Source organism: Candoia aspera, chromosome 3 (assembly GCF_035149785.1).
Source record: "Candoia aspera isolate rCanAsp1 chromosome 3, rCanAsp1.hap2, whole genome shotgun sequence".
NCBI classification, from domain to species: Eukaryota; Metazoa; Chordata; class Lepidosauria; order Squamata; family Boidae; genus Candoia; species Candoia aspera.
The window spans coordinates 80765685-80788733 of record NC_086155.1 but is presented as its reverse complement, the minus strand read 5'-3'; the positions used below and the strand labels follow the sequence as shown (position 1 = coordinate 80788733).

The 23049-nt window shown below is 39.3% G+C and overlaps 1 protein-coding gene across 1 annotated transcript; it reads right to left on the bottom strand.

Annotated features, from left to right (window-relative positions):
• Positions 1 to 2383: 2383 nt before the first annotated feature.
• Positions 2384 to 21974, bottom strand: LOC134493565 (calcium-activated chloride channel regulator 1-like). The gene is made up of 14 exons (XM_063298215.1): positions 21799 to 21974; positions 19333 to 19473; positions 17126 to 17276; positions 16797 to 16905; positions 15312 to 15480; positions 15000 to 15219; positions 13465 to 13691; positions 11525 to 11702; positions 10839 to 10945; positions 9526 to 9756; positions 8582 to 8849; positions 6205 to 6366; positions 3558 to 3797; positions 2384 to 3132 (listed from the first exon to the last, which is right to left on the bottom strand). The coding sequence occupies exons 1-14, from the start codon at positions 21943 to 21945 to the stop codon at positions 2687 to 2689; spliced, it is 2796 nt and encodes a 931-aa protein (XP_063154285.1). The 5' UTR covers positions 21946 to 21974; the 3' UTR covers positions 2384 to 2686.
• Between the last annotated feature and the right edge of the window lie 1075 nt (positions 21975 to 23049).

The following is a 23049-nucleotide window of genomic DNA, read 5'->3' as shown; positions in this document are numbered from 1 at the left end:
AGAGAAGCACAGGGTCACCCACATGCAAAACCATGGTGCACAATGACTCTCTATGAAGCATTTGCACCAAGCTACAATGAATTGTTAATTTATACTTGATTTATCCCATTTCTTTGTTGCATTTGTGAATGAAGAATTTATGCAACCTGATCCTCTGTGTTTGGATAGGGGTTAGAAGGTCCATTTATTTTGAGGAGGACCATGTATTTCAATGAGACATGGTCAGAAGGGCTTTTATTTCAAGGTCTGGATTGCAACATACACAATTGTGGCAAAAAGCAATAAATAAACCAAAATATAATGGAAACTCAGTCTAATAGTGACTACGTAGGCTTGTGACCCATGCAGAGCTTTAACAATTTAACCCACAAAGCAGTCAATTCCTACTCAGGCCTAGGTTCTATTTATTTTCTATCTTTGGTTTTACGTACTTTTCTTGAATTCATTTTAACATGAAAAATATGATTGCTTTTGGGAATGTAGACATTTTCCTAACTGCGCAGCTTGTATATGGAAGGCACTAAGTTAGAAAAGGCCACTGAACTGTTCAGTTATTTGGCATCATGGGTCCTGCTCACACAAACCAGTGACCTCTTTTCCTACTCAAATGGGTTTGCATGACATGCTTAACTTGCACAATAACCAGGTCAGCATGTCATTCAAATAGGACAAGGCGTCATAGAATTAAGAGGTGCCCATGTAGGCCATCTAGTATAAACCCTATCTAGTCGTATTGGAAGCATTTCCTATCCAATAGGGATTTGCAAACCTTAACATAATACATCCCCAAAACAGGGATGGATAGGGGACATTCTCTCTTTAGCTTTAGATAATCCTCCGGATAATCCTCCCACTCTGGCTGCCAATATAGGAGTATGTCAAGCTCTACCAGATTTTCATGTGTTGAGTTTAAATGTCTTCCTTCAAGCATTAAGTGGTCTCTGTGTTGTTTTTACATGAGCACAAAGCATGCATTTATAAACTCCTGGCTTGTATATGGAAGATGGTACATAACTCCATCAACAGTTGCCAAGATGGATAAATCATACAACAATAAATGTTGGAAATGCCACAACAAAGAAGGAACATTTTATCATATGTGGTGGTTATATATACAAAAACTCAAAAGTATTGGAAAGAAATACACCATATTAAAGCCACAAATATTTTTATTAGGTATGATCTTAGAGAACATGAATGAAAGGTATCATAATTTATTAAAATATATTGTCAGGGTCAGCCTCGCTCTGAATAAGACACGGACTCACTTAATAGGGATTAAGGATTTCCGGTTTATTGAAATGGTACTGACAGAGAGAAAAACGGGAACGGGGGTGCGGTGGTGAGGTGCCCTGTTTATACCCTCTTGCGGGGTCCCGTGCTCCTCCACCCTTCATTGTCCCCAATCCCCCTTGATGGGTTTCTTGATGGCTGTGTGGGCGTTTTCCCGGTGGCTGTCCTTGTCCTCTTGGTTCAGGTGTGTCCTCCAGGGCACCAGGTGCAGCTTATCGCTGCTTATCTGAAGTCCTTCTATTCAGCTGCATATGATTCCATGGGTGTGGGTGCTTTGGGTGCTTGGTTTAAGCGCTGATTTAATTATCTCCTTCCTCTCTTTCTTAATGATCATGATCCACATTGTGAGGCTCTTTCTGCCTTGCAACGGGGTCATGACATATAGGCTGACAGTAGCAAGAATCAATCTGGTACAACATTGGAGGAGAGAAATCTTGCCGTCAATACAGGATTGGGAGACTAAAATTGAAGCATATGCAGCAATGGAATGAGAGTTACTATTAAATTTTTATTTAAAGTATTATTTCTTTGATTTTTTTGCCAGTTGTTTGAGAGTTCCAGTTGCTTTTGTTCCAGTTAACTGAGAGTCTACTCTGTTATTTCTTTTATTTTTTTGCCAGTTGCTTGAGTTCCGGTTAACTGAGAGTCTACTGCATGTTGTGTATAAGGGAAATATTCCTGCTTGAATTTAGTTAGGCTTTTGCTGTGAATGTATACAGTCACTTTTTCCATTGCTGCATACGCTTCGATTTTAGTCTCCCAATCCTGTACTGACGGCAAGATTTCTCTCCTCCAATACCATTACTTTTTCTTCCATTAATCTCAATCTCTCTCTCTCTCTCTATCTGGATAGTGTAATACCAGGTATTTTTGCGGGGCAATCTCCCTGAAGGGTTTCTTCTCCTTGTCCGTCTTGACCCCATCCAATCCCACACAAAGCTGCAAAGTTGGGGTTGTAATATAGAGATATTCTCTTTCACACCAGGAAACCAACATGACATTTTCAAGTTTATGACGCTGTGATGCATTTGAAACATTTTCTTGGTGGCGCAACAGCACACTTGCTAAATAAAGCACTTTTGCAGAAAGCTTATGCACCATTGATATACTTTTTTATTGACTCTCACCTCTTTCTTTAAAGATTGGGGAAAAGGATGCAATTTCCTTTCTTTTTAAGATTAACAGGAAATGATGTTGCAGATGTTTAGCAACACACAAAAATATCTTGTTACTATGGAGAGTATTGATGGAAATTCAGTACAAAGAAATGCCCTGATACATATGTACATGTCTATAACAATTTAGAGGTACTTATAGGAACCTGCGGGTTTAACGTTTATGTAGCACATTCAGTATTATTTCTCTTTCTATTGCGGTTTCAGATTCCAATCTATCATCCTTTCATTTCAATTTCATAATTTTTTTGTCTTCTCTTGCATAACACATAAACAATTAAAAGTGTAACACCAGAAATAACGATAGAAGCACATACTATAATTATAATTAATATATTACTATTTAAGGCACTGTTCTTGCTTTCATTATTAGCAGCAGTAGTGGTTGGACTAGTGGCAGTAGTACGCAACAGAGAAAGAAGCACAACTGCTCTGGCTATATTAGATATTTCTCCATTATTGTTGCTATCATCAACAGCACGAATGGCAAAGTAAATCATGGTGCCATTTTCTTTTGTATAATTTTCTGACTTATACTGAAAGAACTGTTTGGTTCCAACAACTTCCGGTATCAAACCAGATGTGTTCAAAGAAGTGGCATTATGAAACGTAGCATTTCTTAATTCCAAGGGATTTTCACTCATTTTTATTTCATATCTTTCAGCTGCAAAATAATAAAAAAATATATACGTGCATTAGCAATATAGGCACTCAGATAGGGATCAGGATTAATTGTGAAGAAGACAGCTTTCAGTGAATATCAATATTTTTCTCTTGACAAACTCTCCACATCAGTGGGAAAGGACATTTGTCATGGAATTTGTGCAAGACATGGAGGGCTCTGGGCCATGTTCTAAGGCAGGAAAACCCATCAATCACTCTACTACTTCTGAATCTTAGCAAGGTACACATCCCACAGGCTTGCTCAGAGTTTGTAAGGATAGCTGGGCCATCCTTTTAAAGAGAAAGCATTCTGTCTGGCTGTCCACAACACAGGCTGCAATTGTCAAATTAGTAACATGTATAATTTCTCCCACTCAGCCTTCCCTGTCTTGTCTCCTTGCAAGTAACACAGAATTTCCCACTTACCTTTTCCTCTATCATAATCATTCCCAGGAGCTGTCCATGACAAAAGGAATTCATCTTCAGCATTGAGTGCTACTTCAAGGTCAGTGATTTTACATGGAGGGAAAACATCTGTGAGATTTCCAGTAGGTACTCCTGTCACTATAAAAGAACCTCCTGATGCAGTTCTGCTGAAATTTCCAAGGTTTGCTTGGGTTTCATTGTCACTGGCTGCCAGTCTTGGTGCATTCATTTTTATTTCTCCTGTTATAAGAAGCTAAAATCAGAAAAAGAAGGCAAATCCAGCCATAAAAGCTCCAAACGCTGATGGCCTATTTCAGCTCTCTGAAGATTAAATCTCTGCTTGCAAATCACAGAGAACTTTCAGCCATTGGGGTTTTTATCATATTTATTTTATTATGTATTATAGTATTTTATAGTATATTTATATTCTTATTTATGTTTTATTGTAAACTGTCCAGAGTCCCTTTTGGGAGATGGGCGGTGATAAATTTGATAGATAGATAGATAGATAGATAGATAGATAGATAGATAGATAGATAGATAGATAGATGCCAAACATAGGTCAAAGCAAAGCTGGAAGTGGTTTGCTAATGCTATTATTCTAGCAATTATAAAACTCATTTTAGGAACTTGGGGAAAAATGGTTGTGAATAGAAGTTTTAGTTTGGCAGCTCCAGGACTTGGCAGAACCAGCACGCCAAGACTGGATCCAGGTGGGGGAAAGAGAGCAGGCAGCGGGACCAAGTGCTTCCGCCACTGCTAGCAGAGGATGATTGATAGTTACCAGCATAACAACTTAACTATCTCCAGCCATGAATGCAAGGACTTAGCATTCTTAAGTTTGTTTATTTGTTTATGACTTAATCAATTTGTATAGCTGCCTATGCCAAGTGATTCTGAGTGGCGAACAATATTAAACAAAAATAAAAACTATTACAACCATAAATACAAAAATTAAAATGCATAAAGTAGTGGTGTTACATGTGCCAAGTAACTGACACTATTTACTACCCATGCTGCCGCATTCTGCACCAGTTGAAGTCCTCTGAATACTCTTCAAGGGCAGCCCATGTACAATGCATTGCAGCAGTCCAGATGGCAGGTCACAAGGGCATGAGTGACTATGTGCAGGGCCTCCCGGTCCAGGAACAGGCATAACTGATGCACAACCCAAAGATGTGCAAAAGCCCTCCTAGCCAAGGCTGCCACCTCCTCCTTGAGCAGGAGCTGTGAGTCCAGGAGGACCCCAGATTGCACACTGGGTCTGTCTGAGGCAGTGCCACCTCATCCAGAACTAAAGATGGAAGATCCCCAGCACAATAACATCCAAACTCCCAAAGCCACTCAGTCTTGCTTGGGTTGAGCTGAAGCCTGTTGCTCCCCCTCCAGGCCCTGGGACAGGACATCCACGGCATCACTCTGACAGCCTGGGGTGGAGATGCAAAGCTGGGTATCATCAACATACTGGTGATACCTCATCCCAAAATGTTGGATGACCTCACTCAGCAGCCTCATATAGATGTTAAACAGGAAGGGACAGACAACCAAGCCTTGAGGCACCCCACAAAGCAGGGGCCACAAGCAGGACTTCTCTCCTATCAACACTGACTGGAACTGGCCCTGGAGGAAGGAAGAGAACCAGCACAACTCCCAAAGCCTGTCCAGAAGGATACCATGATCGATGGTTTCAAAAACTGCTGAAAGGTCAAGAGGAGTAAGGATGGATACACTACCCCCATCCTGCTCCTGCTGGAGATCATCCAAGAGTATGATCAACGCCAGTCAAAGCACGGGATCAAAATTTGCGTTCTAAATGAGGGACATTAACTGGATATAAAATAAAGATCACAGATACTAAATTTAAATGTGAAGGAAGAGTCAATACTATAATTACAGACACAAAAAAAATCTCAGGTGTCATACTGTTGATTGGTGAAGGTATTAATAATGGCTATGAAGGAATAAAAGAGTCCTTATTGACTGATCCCTTACCAATTAACAAAAATGTAGGTATGGAATGTCCAAAGACTTCTTTTGATGGTGTGTGGGAATGACCTTGGGAGACGAGTGGAAGAGCCACAGATTAGGTAGAGAACAGTCAGATAAGAGGTAGCTTAGCCCACAGAAGGAATGTGGGTGTGGCAAACATCTCAGAAGGGACCCTCCCTAGTTTCTTGGACTGTAAAGGCAAGGGGGGAGAGATGTACTTGCAGCCTTGCAAGATACTGTTAACGGAACCTTACAATAAAGCTAGAGCTAGTGCTTCTGGGTGTGCCCTTGTCTGGACTACCTCACAAGGCTGACATCAATCTTGAAACTCTACAAGTACATGTCTTCCCCCTCGGCTTTACTGATTATGCCATTAACAAAACTAAATTCCAATTGTTACTTGGAAAAGTTAGCAATACAAAAAAAAAAAAAAACCTGCAGCAGAAAAAGGTATGTTGAGAAGAAAAGAACTATTGAGATATAATAAGACAGAAGATTCTAGAAGTGAGTTTGTGTACATGAAATACAGGATTCTTGCATTTTCATCTCACAGTAACCCATCAGTAATTGTGAGGGATAGAACAAGAGAAGAAATCTATCCATATTTATTCTTCTGCATTTAACCTGAAATTCATGCTCTTTCACAATGAATTCTTACCATTTTCTATCCAGCCTGGTACATATAAAGCCGAACCATGTTGGCGGGCTCCTAGGACAGTATCTTGCCCTTGGACACGTACTTTTATATTGTATCTGCCATTGACTCTGAATGAGATGAAGTACCTTGAATAGATGCCATCATGCTTGATAATATCAGCACCTTAATATGAAAAGATTAGAAATTAACATGTCTTTTTTTCCTGAAAATATGTTAATGTTTGTAAATAATCATAGATTCTACTCTATCAGAATAAATTAATGTGCCTAGCAAGAAGACAACCTGTGCTGGAAACTGAACTGAACATGAGATAGAGAGCTGAACTGGTTCTCAATAGGCAACCCTGCCACCAAAGGTTCCTCTAGAAATCTGAAGGGAAACAGGCATCCATTGGAATGCTAATACTATGAGCATATCCCCTCAAGGTACAATTTTAATTTGGCCTATTGTGCTCCTAAACAGGGCAGAGTGATTGAGTTTGCACTGTAGGATTGATAGACAGAGACTGAGCAAACCAAAATTCAGTCTGCAGATCTGATCTATGATTCTTCTTTTTACTACTGAAGATAAAATTATAGAGAGGCATAACTAAGATAAGTAATCCAATCACTTTCCTATCTTTGTTAAGATGCATTTTTCTGGTCCTATCTGAATCTCTTTCTTCAGTCTTACTGTTTATTTCTTTTTTGTGTGGTATGATTTTTTAATTCTTACTTCAACTACTTATTCTCTCTGCACACACTCCAGTGGTGATGTACAAATCAACATAATAACTAATTTGTTTATTTATTTACAGTATTTTCTATCTCGCCTTTATTATTTTTATAAATAAGGCGGCAAACATACCTAATACTCCTTCCTCTTCCTATCTTCCCCACAACAACAACCCTAAGAGGTGAGCTGGCCTGAGAGAGAGTGACTGGCCCAAGGTCACCTAGCCAGCTTTCATGCCTAAGGTGGGACTAGAACTCACAGACTCCTGGTGTCTAGCCTGTTGCCTTAACCACTAGACCAAACTGGCTTGTCTAGTTGCAGTATGTACTATATACATCAATACGAACAATGCAATACCATCCAAAAAATGCAAAACAATAAAATAATGCAATAATAAATAAATAATGGAAATAGAAATAATTACAAAAATAGAAATAATCATATAGATTGTCTTAGCATACCCCAACTCAGATAATTTTGCCACATATATTGAATAATAATGAAAAATAATTTATAAATATTATTGATGCCATTACCACCACCACCACCACTACCACCACATTGTCCTCCTTCCTAAAAACAGGCATGAAAGCCAGCTGGGTGACCTTGGGCCAGTCCCTCTCTCTCAGCCCAACTCACCTCACAGGGTGGTTGTTGTGGGGAAAATAGGAGGAGGAAGGAGTATTAGGTATGTTTGCCACCTTGAGTTATTTATAAAAATAATAAAAGATGGGATAGAAAGTAAATAAATAAAATAAACAAATAAATAAAAATAGGCAAGAGAAGACACAAAGCCATCAAAAAAATTCAAAACTCAACACAAAATTCATGGTGGTCCCTATACCATACACCATGAACCATTCTCACTGGTTAAATTAGAATCACATCCTCCATGAGGACCACACAAAAGTATTCTTTGTTCCAGTAAAGGAGCTGCAAGGATGTATGGCGCCATGGGGGCTATGAAGGAACCACAGAAACCATAGCTTGCTCGTAAAACATTTGTTTGGCATCTAGAAGGATTTGTCCATAATACCTTTATTTAAAATGAACTATCAACTAGCTGATTCTAAGGGCCTCCGGGCAGAGGCTTTGGACAGCTTGTCAGTCAGCATAAACAATATTGGGCTAGATGGGCCAATGACCATATGCAGGATAGAAGTTTTACAATATGTGTTCACAGAAGCCTAGACTACCATACAAAGAGCTGGAGTCCAAAAGGCATACAGGTAGTCCTCACTTAACAACCATTCATTTAGTGACAGTTCAGACTTACAATGCTGTTGAAAAAAATAACTTACAACTGGTTCTCACACTTATGACTGTTGCAGGGTCCCCGCAGTCATGTGATCACAATTTGGGCACCTGGCAACCAGTTCGCATTTATGGCCGTCTCAGAGTCCTGTGGTCATGTGATCGCCATTTTTGACCTTCCTGGCTGGCTTTGGCAAGCAAAATCAACAGGGAACCACATGATTCTCTTAAAACCATGTGGTTTGCTTAACATCCACGGTGAGTCGCTTAATGATGGCCACAAAAGGTTGTAAAATCAGGTCAGATTCGCTTAATGACCACTTCGCTTAGCAACCAAAATTCCAGTCCCAATTGCTGCCATTAAGTTAGGACTACCTGTAATACCCTAAATCCTTCCAGGTAAACTTACCAGATCCATTGTCCCAAAGTTCTTGTTCTTCAGTTCCTGAGTCTGATTCAACTATGGCTGTGACATTTGCACCAATAACAGGCAAAAATCCTTGACTGACTTCTGCATAAATAATCATTTTATTAGGGAAGGTATTTTTATCACTAGTCACGTAGGACTTCACAATCACTGGAGGTATAGTTGGAGATGCCGGTCTAGTGGTTACTGTGATGGATAAAACCTGAGGCTTTGAGTATTTATTATGAAGTTTGTAAGTCCAATCTCCTACCTGTAAATCAAAGTTTTGAAGTAGAAAAGAATGTTAAATACTGAGTTTTTAAGGCTGTATAGGTATAAGTGGGTTTTGTTTCCTCTGCTTCTTCATAAAGGCAGACAGGTACTTGTATGTGAGGCCAGGAGGGCCTTCGCGCAGGCACATCTTTGCATCAGTTGTGCCCACTCCTAGAATAGGAGGCCCTTCAGATATAGTAGTCACTCACACCCTAGTCACTGCACAACTTAACTATATGTGCTGCACCTTGAGCTGCACTTGAAGACCACCTGGAAGCTACAGCTGGTCTAAAATGTAGCAGCAGGAGCAGTAATGGGCATAGCTTGATACGCCCATGTGTCATCACTGCTCTGTGAGCTGCAATTCAACGTGCTGGTCATTACCTATAAAGCTCTTCATGGCACAGGGCCATCTGTAACTGGCTATGTAACCTTATGAGGAAAGGAAAAGGCTCCAGGTGGTGATGGGAAGGTAAAGAGGTGCTGAGAACAGAAGCCCCAACTAAACCAGCTATTGTAATCTTCTCCATTTCTGGAAAGGAGAACCACCAGAGGAAGACCCAACTTGAGTCCTTTCAATCTTGGCACCAGACTCAATTCATTGTGCTAATTCTCTGCAAGGATACTAGACTTTAAAACATCAATACACCTGACTGAAAGAGATGGTTATTTACCTCTGCAATTCCCTTAATCTTAAGGCGAGCTGTTTTGCGATTTGTTTGATCAGCTACAAAGTCCTGGAGAGAATAGGTGTTTCCTTTTGGATCTGTCAGGAGAATTACTGGTGGCGAATAGTCTTCAGCCCATGTAACTACGAAGAAAGTGTCACTCCCCACAGAATAGTCAATGGACACAGTACCCTCAAGAGATTGGTAGGAGTCAACGTGGTTACTTTTACTTTCAAGCTGTTATTTAAAAAAAAGTTACAGGTTATGGTATAATAGAAAAATATTATGCATTTCATATGATATTTATTATTCAGAGACCTGAAAGTAAGAATATTACCTAAGTGAAAGCTTTACTAAGCATTGCTAGGAATACAGCAGTACTTAATACTGTAGAATAAATGCTGGTGCTGCTATAAGCAGAGTGCTCTTGTCCCATACATATAATGCTTTATGTTGCATTGACCACTCTGGGGTGGAACCAGTATGAAGTATGTTGAGCTGGATTGGTCATAAACGATCAATGAAGATCAAGCCACAAAACAAATACAAGAAGAAAGAGCACATGGGTTGAAAAGAAGGGGAAGACCAAGAAAGTCATGACTGGATGGAGATCATGAGATCCACAGAAAAGTAAAAAATCAAAGGCAGTGTATGAAGAGGTGTATGAACATGGTGGAAGGATGGTTTGTTCACAAAGTTAAAAAAGTATGAAGAGGTACACTAAATGGTACTGCTGTATGCAAAGCTACACATATTTCCTTTTATCTCCTGCTTTAATTTCCTTGCTTAGAATTTCTTTTCGCTCTTCTATGCCATATTGTTGATTCTGACTTCAAGGACCCCGAACCCTAGGTAGAGTTTTCCCATGCATTTTGCCCAGGATAAACTTGGGCAGAAAGGAAATATAAGAGTTCCACTATCCATAGAGAGTCTCTCTTAATCTAACCAGGAAGGTGGTTTTTGGCCCTGACTTCAAGGAAGCCTTACCCTAACCCTTACCCTGGCCTTAGGTGCAGTTTTCCTCCCAAATAGTATTTTCCCTGGAATTTTGCACAGGATTTAAACTTTGGCAGAATGGAAAGCTAAGCTGTTTATTAAGCTGTTTCTTAATAATACAGTGTAAATATTTTCTTTAAAAATAATATCAAAATAATACTATTTCTTTCTGAAGAACAAAACGTCAGCATTATACAGAAAAGAGTCTTTTTTTCTGGCATTTTGTTTAATGACATTATTTAAAACTGAACTTGAATTGAGAATGATTTTCTTACCTAGTAAGTGTTCTATTGACAGAATAGACTCTACTAGCTCCCAAATACCTGAATTGGCTGTAGAGAGAGATTTCCACTTCCTGATGAAATTCCAGTGAAAGCATCTATGAGGCTATTGGAGTTCAAGTTATCAGTTGCAGCAAACTTTAAACCTCCTAAAATATGAGAAGAATTTCCATTAATTTTCAGGGCAGTAAGGTTTATGCTACTTTGTATTGTGCCTTGTAGTAGTTTCAGTAAGATATGAAAAAGTAGTTACTACAGTTGTGATTTGTGAGGAATAAAGTAGGAATCAGCATGCGTCTCACAACTCTATCTCCATTCTTGTGTCATCTTCTGAAGCAGAAATCTTTTCTTCCTACTTGTCTCTGCCATGTAAAACTGAGAAGCTTCATAAATAGATGAAACTGATACCATTTTCCAAGACTTCCCCATAATCCTCACTGCAATCACCAGCTGGGACACCCCTGAAGTGCATCATAGGTTCCTTCAGACTGGTCACATTTGCTTTCTGAAGCAGCTTTGAAAGAGGGGTTCGTTCAAAGCTTCGTTGAAGAGAAGCACTTCGTTGAAGCTTAGCTTTTCTCTTTTCCCTAGAATTTACTGTTGTGAAATTGGCTTATGTGGAGGTGGCTGTGATTTCAATAGACCTTATCTTTTCTGAAGCAGAAATTACGACTGAATAATTAGGTAGTATAGACAAAATCTTCTATGTCAGTATCTGTCATATTTACCTGTCATTATCGACAGCATCTCTAGCTCTTTTGCAGCACTTGGCCCCAAAGCAATAGTGTGAATTATTGATCCACTGCTTTTAACTTCACTAAAGCAAGAGCTCATATTTGGGTCTTCTCCATCTGTCAGGAGCACAATCTCACAGCCCTCAGTACTTTGATATTTTTGTCTGAACACCTATGTTGAAAAACATTATGAACAACTGAAGGTAATCTAGAAGTCACAGGGTGCTCTCTGCAGTTAAGGAGTAGGAGAAAATTCTAAAAAGATCTTCTAACCATCATTTTTCTTTGCACATAAACTAAATATTCCATACATAACAAAGTTGCAGTCTGCCTATAGAAAATTTTAGAATGGATATTCCATTATTCTTTCTAATTGCTTCTCTTCCGCAACTCCATGCTGCAGTGTTGTGCTCCCTCAGGAGCACTACATGGTTGGGTAAATCTTGATTCTGTTTTGTGGCCTTCTAGTCAAGAGAGAACACGAGGAACAAGACAGCTGTCATAACACTGCCTATATGGAAGAGAGTGATGCCACCAGATGTCTTTCCCAACAACTTTCTTCCCTCTATACCTCCACTTGCCTTAAGACTAGGAGAAAAAGGGGGCATGCAAGTTCCCTTAGACCATTCTAAAGCTGTCTCCAAATGTGAGGTTTTTGTTTGGGGGTAGGGGGGAGGTGGTATTATAGCACTGTATTCCCTGTTTGTGTGGCTTGCAGAGATACAATATAGTCTCACATAATTGGTTTCTGTTTTTATAGTTATATACTATAAGAGGATATCTGCCACATTCCATCCAGTTTAGAGAATGGGTCAATATAGGATATTCTCTGCCTTCTCCATATTTGTCCAGACCACATCAGCCCTTCCTCCCTCCCACCCATCTGTTGTTCACTTACCCTCCAAACTGAAAAGTCATAGATGTTTTGTACATATGCATATATATATAAAAGAAAAATAACACTAGGATTCAGGATCTTTACTATATCAGGATGTTACTCATGATGCATCCTCCAATCATAATATTGGCATTTTTAAGTTTTCTAGCAATCGGAGAAGCCTTCTGATCATACTATCAGTAGTGTGTGTTTTTCATCACTAAAGAGGCTTTAATAACGTAATTAATAAAGTAAGCAGAGGCAGATATGTAATGGGACTATGCTTAATGAGCAACAATTCAGGAAGCTAAAGAGCTTGTGCTTGCTTTGCACGCTCATTTTGATTCTCAGAATCAGGGCTGCTATATCAATATGGAGGAATAATGTTTGCATATACAATATATTTTATATCTTTTTATAAAATACACTTTTCCATATGGCACAAGTCTAGGATCAATCCCGATTCACAGTCCAGCTCGTCTCACATGGCAATTCTGGTTCTGAAGCAGAGGCAGCACTGGCTCTTGCAGACTGCGGATGGCTATTGCTCCCCAAATCTAATTTCCATACACTCCCACGGTGGAGTCTTCTTGTCACTGCTGTTAGGTATCACTTTAGCTATTTCTCTATGCAGTGCAGCAATTGGGCTGAAAGGGGAGCAGTATACATGCAGATTAGCCAAGGCATGACTGGATGATTGTAGAGGATTTGTATTTGTTTTTAAAAAGCCTGGAAAACAATCATCATCTACCCTTTTCAGCCTGAAGTCCCCTTTCTGCTGCTTTCAACAAGAGGCATTCTCTTACATGAACAACCTACATTTTTCTTCACACAGTGGCACAGCTTGAATACTTAGTGACTGAATTTGATGGTTACCAGTTAGATAATTAGCTCTTGACTAATTCTAGACTGTATACATATTAGAGTCCAAAACACACGCATACGTAAACCAATCTTCCAATCTGATATTCCAGGGATAGAACATATTTTACAGAGCCAAATAAAACACCTAGGCAGATACACAGAAATAACAAAAACTGGAAAATGCTCTCTTCACCTGAAATCCTTTACGCACTCCAGCACAAATGTTAGTTCCTCCATCAGCTGTGGTAGGCAAGTAAGTCACAAGAGCTTCACGTGCATTGTCACTGACAATCTGTTGCAAGCCAATCTTAACGTCGGCAGCACTTTGAAATGTTACAATTCCAACCCAGGAACCAGTTTCAATTATCTGAAGGAGGAACAATTCAGTAGCTTGCTTCAGGCGACCAATACGATTATGCTGTAGGGATTGACATGCAGAAGAAGAGCAGAGCTGTTCATTTTCAAAACTGATGGAACTCCGCCATATTGGCTGTGGCCGTAAGTTATGGCAAAGCTAGTTTGAGGTTAGTAGTAGCACAGCCATGAATCATTTATGATGTACCCATACACGTTATATATGAATGAAAATCCTCAGTTTCAATTTCATTGTTATTAATTTTGACTTTGATGCACTGTATAATCTCCTTACAGTCTGTGTCCCACAGATGCGTTGGATTATCATTCCTGCCATCCCCAAGCAGGTTAAAAATGTGATGTCTTGTAGTTTAACATATCTAGATACCAAAATGCTTCTGACTCCATTTAAGATAACAGCTTGACTATTAACTTACTATATCTGGGCTCTTGCTTTACCTCCAAAGGCTGCAGCTAATGCATGACACTAGAAAGCACGGATTTCAGAAAATAGGATGGGTGGTTAATACAAATGTGACATTAATCTCACACTTTTCTGACTTTTAGTGGCCTGGAGTTGACAACCAATAACACTATTTTAATTGTAGAAATCACAACTTGTAATTTCTGCCAACTCAGTCACAGCCTGTAATATATACTGTGTGTAATAGTGTGCAGTTCTACTATCCTTCAGGGTTGGTTTTTTCTCTTAAACCTGACATCTATTATTCCTTCTCATTTTCTTCTCTTGCTTTTCGGTTTCTCTGCAGGAGGATTTCCTGCATGGTATTTCTCCATCCATTATTTCCTGTCACTTAATTTGGAAGAACATTCACCACTTCGTTAGCAATAAAATATTGAGATACCAAGTGTAAAATAAAACCATTTGCTCCAAGAAATGAAGTATGTTTAATCTTTATCCTCACTTTATAATGTTTAGTCAAAATACTGTAATCAGAGAAGCCATCTTTTTAAGCCAATTTACTGTACTCTACAAAACTTTCTTTCTTGCCTGCATAAGATTTTAATCGCAACCAAGTAATCGCAACTTTCATTTCCCTCATAAAAGCTTGGCTGAAAACATACTATGCTCTTTATTCAACCAATTAGGAACAATCTGCTAAGCAACAGAAGAGGATGACCTCTGTGAGCAACAAGCAACGGTATCACCAGCTTTCCCCCCAGATGACTTGTTTTCAATACGAATTTCCTGAATAGCCATACTAACGTAATTGCACATTTTATTAAAATATTAACACAATATAATTTCTCACACAATTGTCAACTCAGAACTTCAAGAACTTTCAACGTTTCAAAATAGTAAAGTTCACTTTTTAACAATTAAAAAGAACCCTTCTGATAGCAGACTTACAGCATCCATGCTTCCAGAAACGTCAAGCACTAAACAGACGACTCTGTCATGTGTTTGAATCAGAGAAATAATGGGGTCAGGTGGAGGAGTATTTATTGGAGATGAACGGATGTAGTCACTGGAGGTCATAATCACTTCCCATGTGCTCTTGTAGTCACATAGTTTGTTCTGCATATTCGTTGCTTTGATGTTATGATTACTTTGGTCACAGAACTGAGTAACCTAAAAAAAAAGAGGAATAAAAAAGAAGGTGGTCAGAAGGACAAATTCTGGATTAAACTGAATTCCAACTCACTGTCATTAGTCATACTTACAGAAGATACACTTTGCAAATACATGATAGATACTGGGGTACTTTGTATTTTTTCTGGCACAAATTGACATCCAGGTTCATATATCTTTGTTCCCTTTATATATTTACATTTTCTATGTTCTCCTTGGCTAGTTGAAAAGATATATTTACCGGTGATACCAGCTGAACATCTAGAGAATATAGCAGAAATTGATACAGTTAGCAAGTTAAAATAGTTAAGGAAATCGTATGCAGTAGCATAAAACATTTCCTATGATTTACTAGTGGTTACTGCTCCCATTAATACATTTTCATCTAAATGCGCATCACAGTAGATGGTAGCTCCTAACCATTTTGAGCTGATATCATAAGAGCTAAACAGTGCTGGAAATCTCAGAGGCGTAGACTAGACTAAGAAATCAAAAAAATCCCAAAATTAGGCAGTGGCAAGGCCTTTCTGGACAGTTGTTGAAGAAACAGGAAGTCAACAGGAGACAAATTCACCTCAAAGGAGATTTCACTTTACTGCGCAAAGACATAGAGTGGCTCACTGCTATTCAAGAAATGAAACTTCTTCATTTGTTACTTGCAACGGATTTGCTGTATAACATAATGCTGTGAAATCAGAGAGTTCCCTGTTTGAAACTTGTTTCTACTATCAACAACTAGGTGGCCTTAGGTAAACCATTTGCAGCCTCAACCTCAACTCACCCCTCCGCTTGGAAAGTTCTTTTAACAAGTGTAACTGAATAACAAAGGTGACTTTGCAGGTATTAAAGATAAGCTCATATTCTATTATGGGGTAGATCATAATACAAAACTACCCAAATACAGGTGTACAAAGAGGGTTTTTTTTTACAAACATGTTTTCCCATAATAGGGGTTGTTACTGCTTTTAATCTCATCATATTCTAGCACTAAAGTTGCAGGAATTTTTAAATCTGTTTTTTAGAGAAGCCTAGTTTGCAAGTTCCTTTTATGACACCTGGCCTGCTTCTTCCCTTCATAACACCTCAGTCGGCCTGGAAATGTCATCACATTACACTGAGGAAGAACAAAATGTATTGCCATTTGCCCTTTCCCAAGCTATGGGAAGACTATGGGGGACAGGTGTCCCACTCTTCCAAATCTCATTGGATCCAGTCATCGGGCTGAATTAGGCTACCTTTACAGCAACCTTGATCAGGTCAGCCCCCAAATCTCATTGGCTTGTATGGTTCAACTCTCACTCATACAGCTGAAAATACTGTATAATGGTAACATCAGGATTAAATAGTAATAGAACTCTGCATGCATTTATAGAAGATGTTGGTATCAGTTGCTTTTACTTTTACTGACTGGTCCCTGTAGTATGTTCAGATTTAACTAAGAAAGTGAGCTTGTTTAATTGCCTGCAGACTGACTGCATTTTTTTCAGGCTAACAGATATTTGGGGATTTGAACCCAGGTTTCGCTGATCATTCAACATGGTAGCCACTATATCACAATGCTAAGACGAGGTATATACCTTGTTGCTTCAAATTTGCCTTGTTCGACAGGATAAAAAGGTGCATCATAGTTATATTCATCGAAGACACCCCATCTGAGATGAGCCCACTCATGGACAAGGACTCTGCCTGTGGAGAATTAGCAACAAACCTTAATACAAATTATAATGCAAGATGTTGACTATACTTCTTTAAACATGCAAGCTCTGCTAATTCCTTCCTATTAAGAGCCAAATGAAATAAAGATAGCTATTTGCCAGGATCCTTCTTGTTATATTGTTTCAATCCCTGCATATCAAAACATTCATTAATGAGAACTGACAAACCAATTTGAATTAACAGTTATTACCTCGAGGTCCATAAATAGAAAGCAAATTGTCATTTGTCAAGAAGTTATGAGTGAAATGAATGTATTGTCCTGGTGTCCCACACTCTCCAAACTGCAGGGTATAAGGCTCATCTCCATATTTCAAGTAAGGATCAGCTACTATGATATCAGCCTAAATAAAACAGGAGTGACATGGTTTAAAGAGCACAAAGGAATAAAAAAATAGGTGCTGCCTTTTTTAAAGGCCAAAACTCCCTGGTTCTGTTCTTTGGTATTACAGATTTCCAGTATACATTCATTTAATCTTAGAATTACACATTTTAATGCTTTTGTCCAACAGAGATTTTAGAACTGAATGATGCAAACAGATGATCCTTTCACTCTGCCAGTTGCTCTAAACTGCTATCCTCCACTAACACAGTAGTTTCTTAGTTTGGATGACTTTATGGATGTGTGCAAAGGAAGCTTGGTGGTGGGCCTAGTGAGAGGATTTGGAGCTAACTCCAGGGTAAATGCTGTAACTCTCTAGCTGTGGACATTCCTAAGTACACAGAAGGGGCTCTGAGAATAGGCATCTTTAGCACAAGTGGTATATGGTGCTACTATGCACACCAGAGCACATGCCAAAGGCCTTCTCAGGCTGGGCAGCTGTCGCACCTGACAAAAGCTCTTGGCCAGCTCCACCTTTGGTTCTATTTTCAGCCAAAGTACCTGGGGAGGTAAGCAGGTGACTACCAAAGTTCTTGGCTGACATATCTCAGTGAGGTGAGCCAGCAGGATCACCCATCTTCCCAACAGCTTGCTTGGGGATGTGAGTCAGTGAAACTGCCAGCTTCCCTCTCCTCAGATTAGAGTTTCGAGAGGGCTTCAAGCTAGCCACATCTAGTAGATTACAGGTAGTCCTCACTTAATGACCATTTGTTTAGTGATGGTTCAGACTTACAATGGTGCTGAAAAAACCAACTTACAACTGATGTTCACACTTACTGTCCTAACAGTCAGGAACCATGCTGAGACAAGGAATAGGTCTCTAGTGTTTATTACTGCTACATAAAACAGAAAATCCTAACAAAGTGAAGAAGCGTGGGAAAAACCCAGACAGATAAACCCCAAAAGTTAAGGCGGGTCTGATCTGTGTCTCTTTGAATGGCTGCTTAATTTCTCAGTACTACGCATGCGTTTTCCACCCTGGACAGAGGCCCCCTCCTGCTCGCCATCAGTACTCATGACACTTACAACCATTGCAGTGTCTCCACAGTCACGTGATCACGATTTGGGCTCTTGGCAACCAGTTCGCATTTATGCTGTCGCAGCATCCCATGGTCACATTATTGCCATTTTCGGCCTTCCTGGCCAGCTTCCGGCAAGCAAAATCAATGGGGAACCACATGATTTGTTTAACCATGTGGTTCACTTAACGACCACGGTGATTTGCTTAATGATGCCACATAAAAGGTCATAAAATTGGGTCAGATTCACTTAATGACCGCTTTGCTTAGCAACCAAAATTCCAGTCTCAATTGTGGTTGTTAAGCGAGGACTACCTATATGTGATTTCTTATGGTCTGTGCCTGAGTCACCCACTCTGGAAGATCCTTGCTCCACACTCCAAGAGAAGGCTCCTTTCAGCTTTTTCTTACAGCAGTTTGCCTATAACTTTGCTCAGCTTCTCTGGTAGCACCCGTTCTGTGGGAGAAGGTTGAGCAGGCTCTGGAGCAGAACAAAATAAAGCAACATGGTTGCATTTCTTCTCTGTTAGAAGAAACAGGACCAGATTGCTTGCAAATCAGCTGATGGGAAGATTTCTTTGAAGCTTTGTTGAAGTGAAGTATGTCTTTGAAGCCTTGAACAGGCCTGGAATATAGTATCATTAAGGATTATATTCAAAAGTCCCAGCTGCTGCACTGAGAAGCCTTTGTGGTACCTGGGACATTCAGGAAGAGGTTAATTTTCTGAAAGGTGTTCTACATTGCAGGGTTCAACCATTGATATTTTTGATCAGGACAGAAGCCAGATGATCAAACGGTTGCTAGCAGCTGCAGAAAAAGGGTGGTTCAAGAAATTTGCTGTGGTAGGCAACAACATTGTTAAGCTGGAAGGGAGAAGATACATGGAAGGGACTTGTGAATATCCATGGTGGATATTGCCAAAGTCCCACTTTGTAATATTGTGCATTTTTCCTAAATTATACAAATACATCTGACTTTCAAAGTATATTCCACACATACTTGTTCATAGGATTCAATGGTTCTTCTTTTATATTCTTGTTTTGAGCTCCATGTCAAAGGAATCAAAATTTTTACAGACTTGAAGTAAAATCTCTGTTTTGTAGCACTGAAGAGATAACTGGATGCCTCTTTCACCATGTCCTAACCAAAAAAAGAACATAAAACATAAAGCATACTCCCTTTATTCTGGAGTATCCCTCAGTAGCTACTGCTTGCATTAAAGTTGGGTTCTTTATCTGGGCACTCCCCCATCGCCATTTCCACTCCCTCAAAAGCAATTTGAAAATCACCAGTGGCCATCATTTCTGCTGACCTCAAAATGACGAGAATAAGGAACAGAAAATGCCAAACAATCACTGCTTTGCCCCAAGCTGCCATGGGATGCAAGTAAGAAAATTTCCTCTGCTTAGCACAAAGTGAAAAAGAACAGCTGTAAAGAAAAAAAACCACAGACCTGCACAAGCACTTTGTGCTTTGCATATCTGCTGAACTCCTGTTAAAGAAAAGGGGAAACCGAACTGTTCAGAAGCAGTGTGGTGGAATGCTTAAGGTGTTGGACCAGGAGCAGGAAGACCCAGGTTCTAGTCTACATTCAAGCACAGAAGCTCACTGGGTGACGTTGGGCCAGTCAATTCCTCTCAGCCCAATCCCCCTCGGTGGTTGTTGTGGGGAAAAACAGGAGGAGGAGCCCTTGAACTCCTATTGTAAACTTTGGGATATAAATGTAATAAATAACTTCATTCCTGCTCGCTTCTTCTGGGCTACTTAAAGGAAACTGTAAAAAAAGTGATCAAACCAATATTCTCCTACAAGGGTTCCTGAAGCCCAGGAGCCCAGAAGAAGGGTAAGACAAGAATCCCCTCCTGAAGGAGAATGGACTGCTCACGAGCTTTGTGGAATTTCAAAGGATTGCTAGCTTCACTGCATTTTCAAGGATATTACAGCCAAACCGAAAATAAGCGGCTTCCCCTCTCAAATGCTGTCAACATTAGGAAATCACAAAGGTCCAAGCTGCTTTAGAGTTGACAGAAAATCCTCACCTGGAGGAATCCTCTGTCTACTTTGCATGTTCTTTGAACTTGATGTTGCCTGAAGGAGGCTGGAAAATCAGTTATGTTCCTCTGGACCCAATCTTCAAGAACATGAAGATATTTACCCCAAAGGAGGACAAGTCTGAATTTAACATAATTCCCCAAATGAAAAAAAGCTATGAAAATGAAGTATGAATGCAGACAAAAATCCTATACATTGCTCATCTTCCCCACTGTGTCAGCCTAGGCTGTATAGCAGACTGCAACTGGACATTTCGCTCTCCCCAGTAATTTTGTGTGTGTGTGTGTGTGTGTGTGTTACTCTAAAACATATCAGGGGCAAGACAAAAATATTTGAATTAATAATAAAAGGTTTTAATTAGAATTTAGGAAACTAGTATATAGAAATAGAATAGAGGAAACAGGAAAACAAGAAAGAGTTTAGTGTAGTAAAATAACCTTAAAAATAGGAGATGTTGGATAGAGAATCTGTCTGTCTGTCTATTATATTTACATAGCCACCCATCTTACTGCTGAGACTCTGGGAAACTTAGAGTTAAAAACCAAAAAAGCAATACAAAGACAACCACAAAAACACCACAACAAATAATTAAAAACAATAAAACCATTAAACTATAAAAAATACAATCTGTGGGAGAGCACTACTATATAGCATATACTGTATGTGTGTGTGTGTGTGTGTGTGTGTGTGTGTGTATTCTCTCTCTCTCTCTCTCTCTAGATGGGAGAGAGAGCACGAGCCAGTTTGGTCTGGTGGTTGAGGCAACAGGCTAGAAACCAGGAGACTGAGAGTTCTAGTCCCGCCTGAGGCATGGAAGACGGCTGGGTGACCTTGGGCCAGTCCCTCTCTCTCAGCCCAACTCACCTCACAGGGTGGTTGTTGTGGGGAAAATAGGAGGAGGAAGGAGTATTAGGTATGTTCGCCGCCTTGAGTTATTTATAAAAATAATAAAGGCTGGATAAAAATAAATATATACTAGCATATAAGCCCATCTGCGGAAAAGAGACCATATAAAATGCACCACCCGCTGATATGCTGACCTGCATTTTTCATGTATTTTGGTTAAAAATTCAAGGGTCTGGCTATCCGCAGATGGACTTATCCACGAGGATATACAGGATATATGGATACCTCAAAGTATTACTGTACATACATGTGGATAAGCCCATCCGTGGATCAGCCGAACTCAATTTTTTGGGTCTATTTTGGCACCTAAAATCCTTGGTTTATATGCAAGTATATATGATAAGCACTATGCAGTCTTTCCTTCATAATAAAAAACAACAACATAGTTTTGTATTAAGAAACAGTTTTTTCAACTGGGACTGACATGTGTGCATCCTTCTCAGAGTCTGTACCATCCCTGAATCTGTGACATCAGTATATTCAGAAGCACTTAACTATCTATCTTACCTTTATGCTGCCAATCATTTTCTCGTCTTCTTCTATTACAGGATTAATTGCAATAACAATATCTTCAAATCCACCATTTTTGAGCTTGATCATGGTACCCATCACTGCAGGTAGAAGCACCATCAAAATTTCCCGACTAAGCTGCATCCTTGTTTACACCAGTTCACCCAGGCTGACTGATAGAAAGTATGGCACATAATGGTTACGTATGCAACTGTGAAAATATACGCAGGAAACCCCTATGTGTTTTATGACAAGGAAATTTGGGAATAATAGAAAAATTATTCTACATCAGTCATTCAGCTTTAGCCCTATGAAGAAGATACTGGCAAGCTACTTCTGAAAATGTTGCCAAGAAAACTTCATGGACTTGTTTCTACACTCACCAGTAGTCAGAATTGACCTGATGCACCATAACAATAAGTTCATAAACAAATAGCTTGCTATTGCATTTATTTTTTCCCAAAAATACAGTAGCCCTATATTTGGTCCTCTGCTGCTGCTGGAAAACATAGAGAAAGCAGATGGGAATGTGTTGAAAACTCCCATCAGTCTTCCTCTTTTACAGTATTTTCATTCTCTTTATATTTTAAAGAGAAGTCAAAGTATTGGAAAAGAAATCAAAATAAAATAAATTGTTTTATTTTTATTTACAGTACTGTAATGCACATTGTGAATTACACACATTGCATGTGTGGCAATGATTTCTGTGTGAGAAAGAAAATGACTGGGTCAAGCAGATGGCAGAGACCCAACCTGAGAATAAAATGCTGGTGAAGCAATACTGTATGTATTGTCTATCTCTTCTCTAAACTCCTGATTTTCAACATTGCAAACTACGTATGAGATTTTTATCCTTTCCTTTGAACCATGGGTTGTCCTTTCAAACAAACTATATGTAGAGTCTGGCCTTCACTGTTCACTCTCTCCAATTATCAATACTGTAATCAGATTCAGTCTTGTGCATGCTGATATAAAAATCAGATTTATATACAGTACTGTACAGTAACAAAAGCTGCAGAGCATTATGTCATGCTCTCATAGACTGTACCCAAGCAGTGTCTTTTTTTACCAAGTAGTCTTTACTACAGCAGGAAAAAAAAAGTTACAGTACTGTACAGTGCCTTTACACCTGTTTAGTACTGTATCGTAGAACAAAGATTCCAATGAAGACCTTACAGTAAAAGTTTTTAATAATCAACCAATAATATTAGTTGAAAATAACAGTAATATTAACTGAAAATAATACTA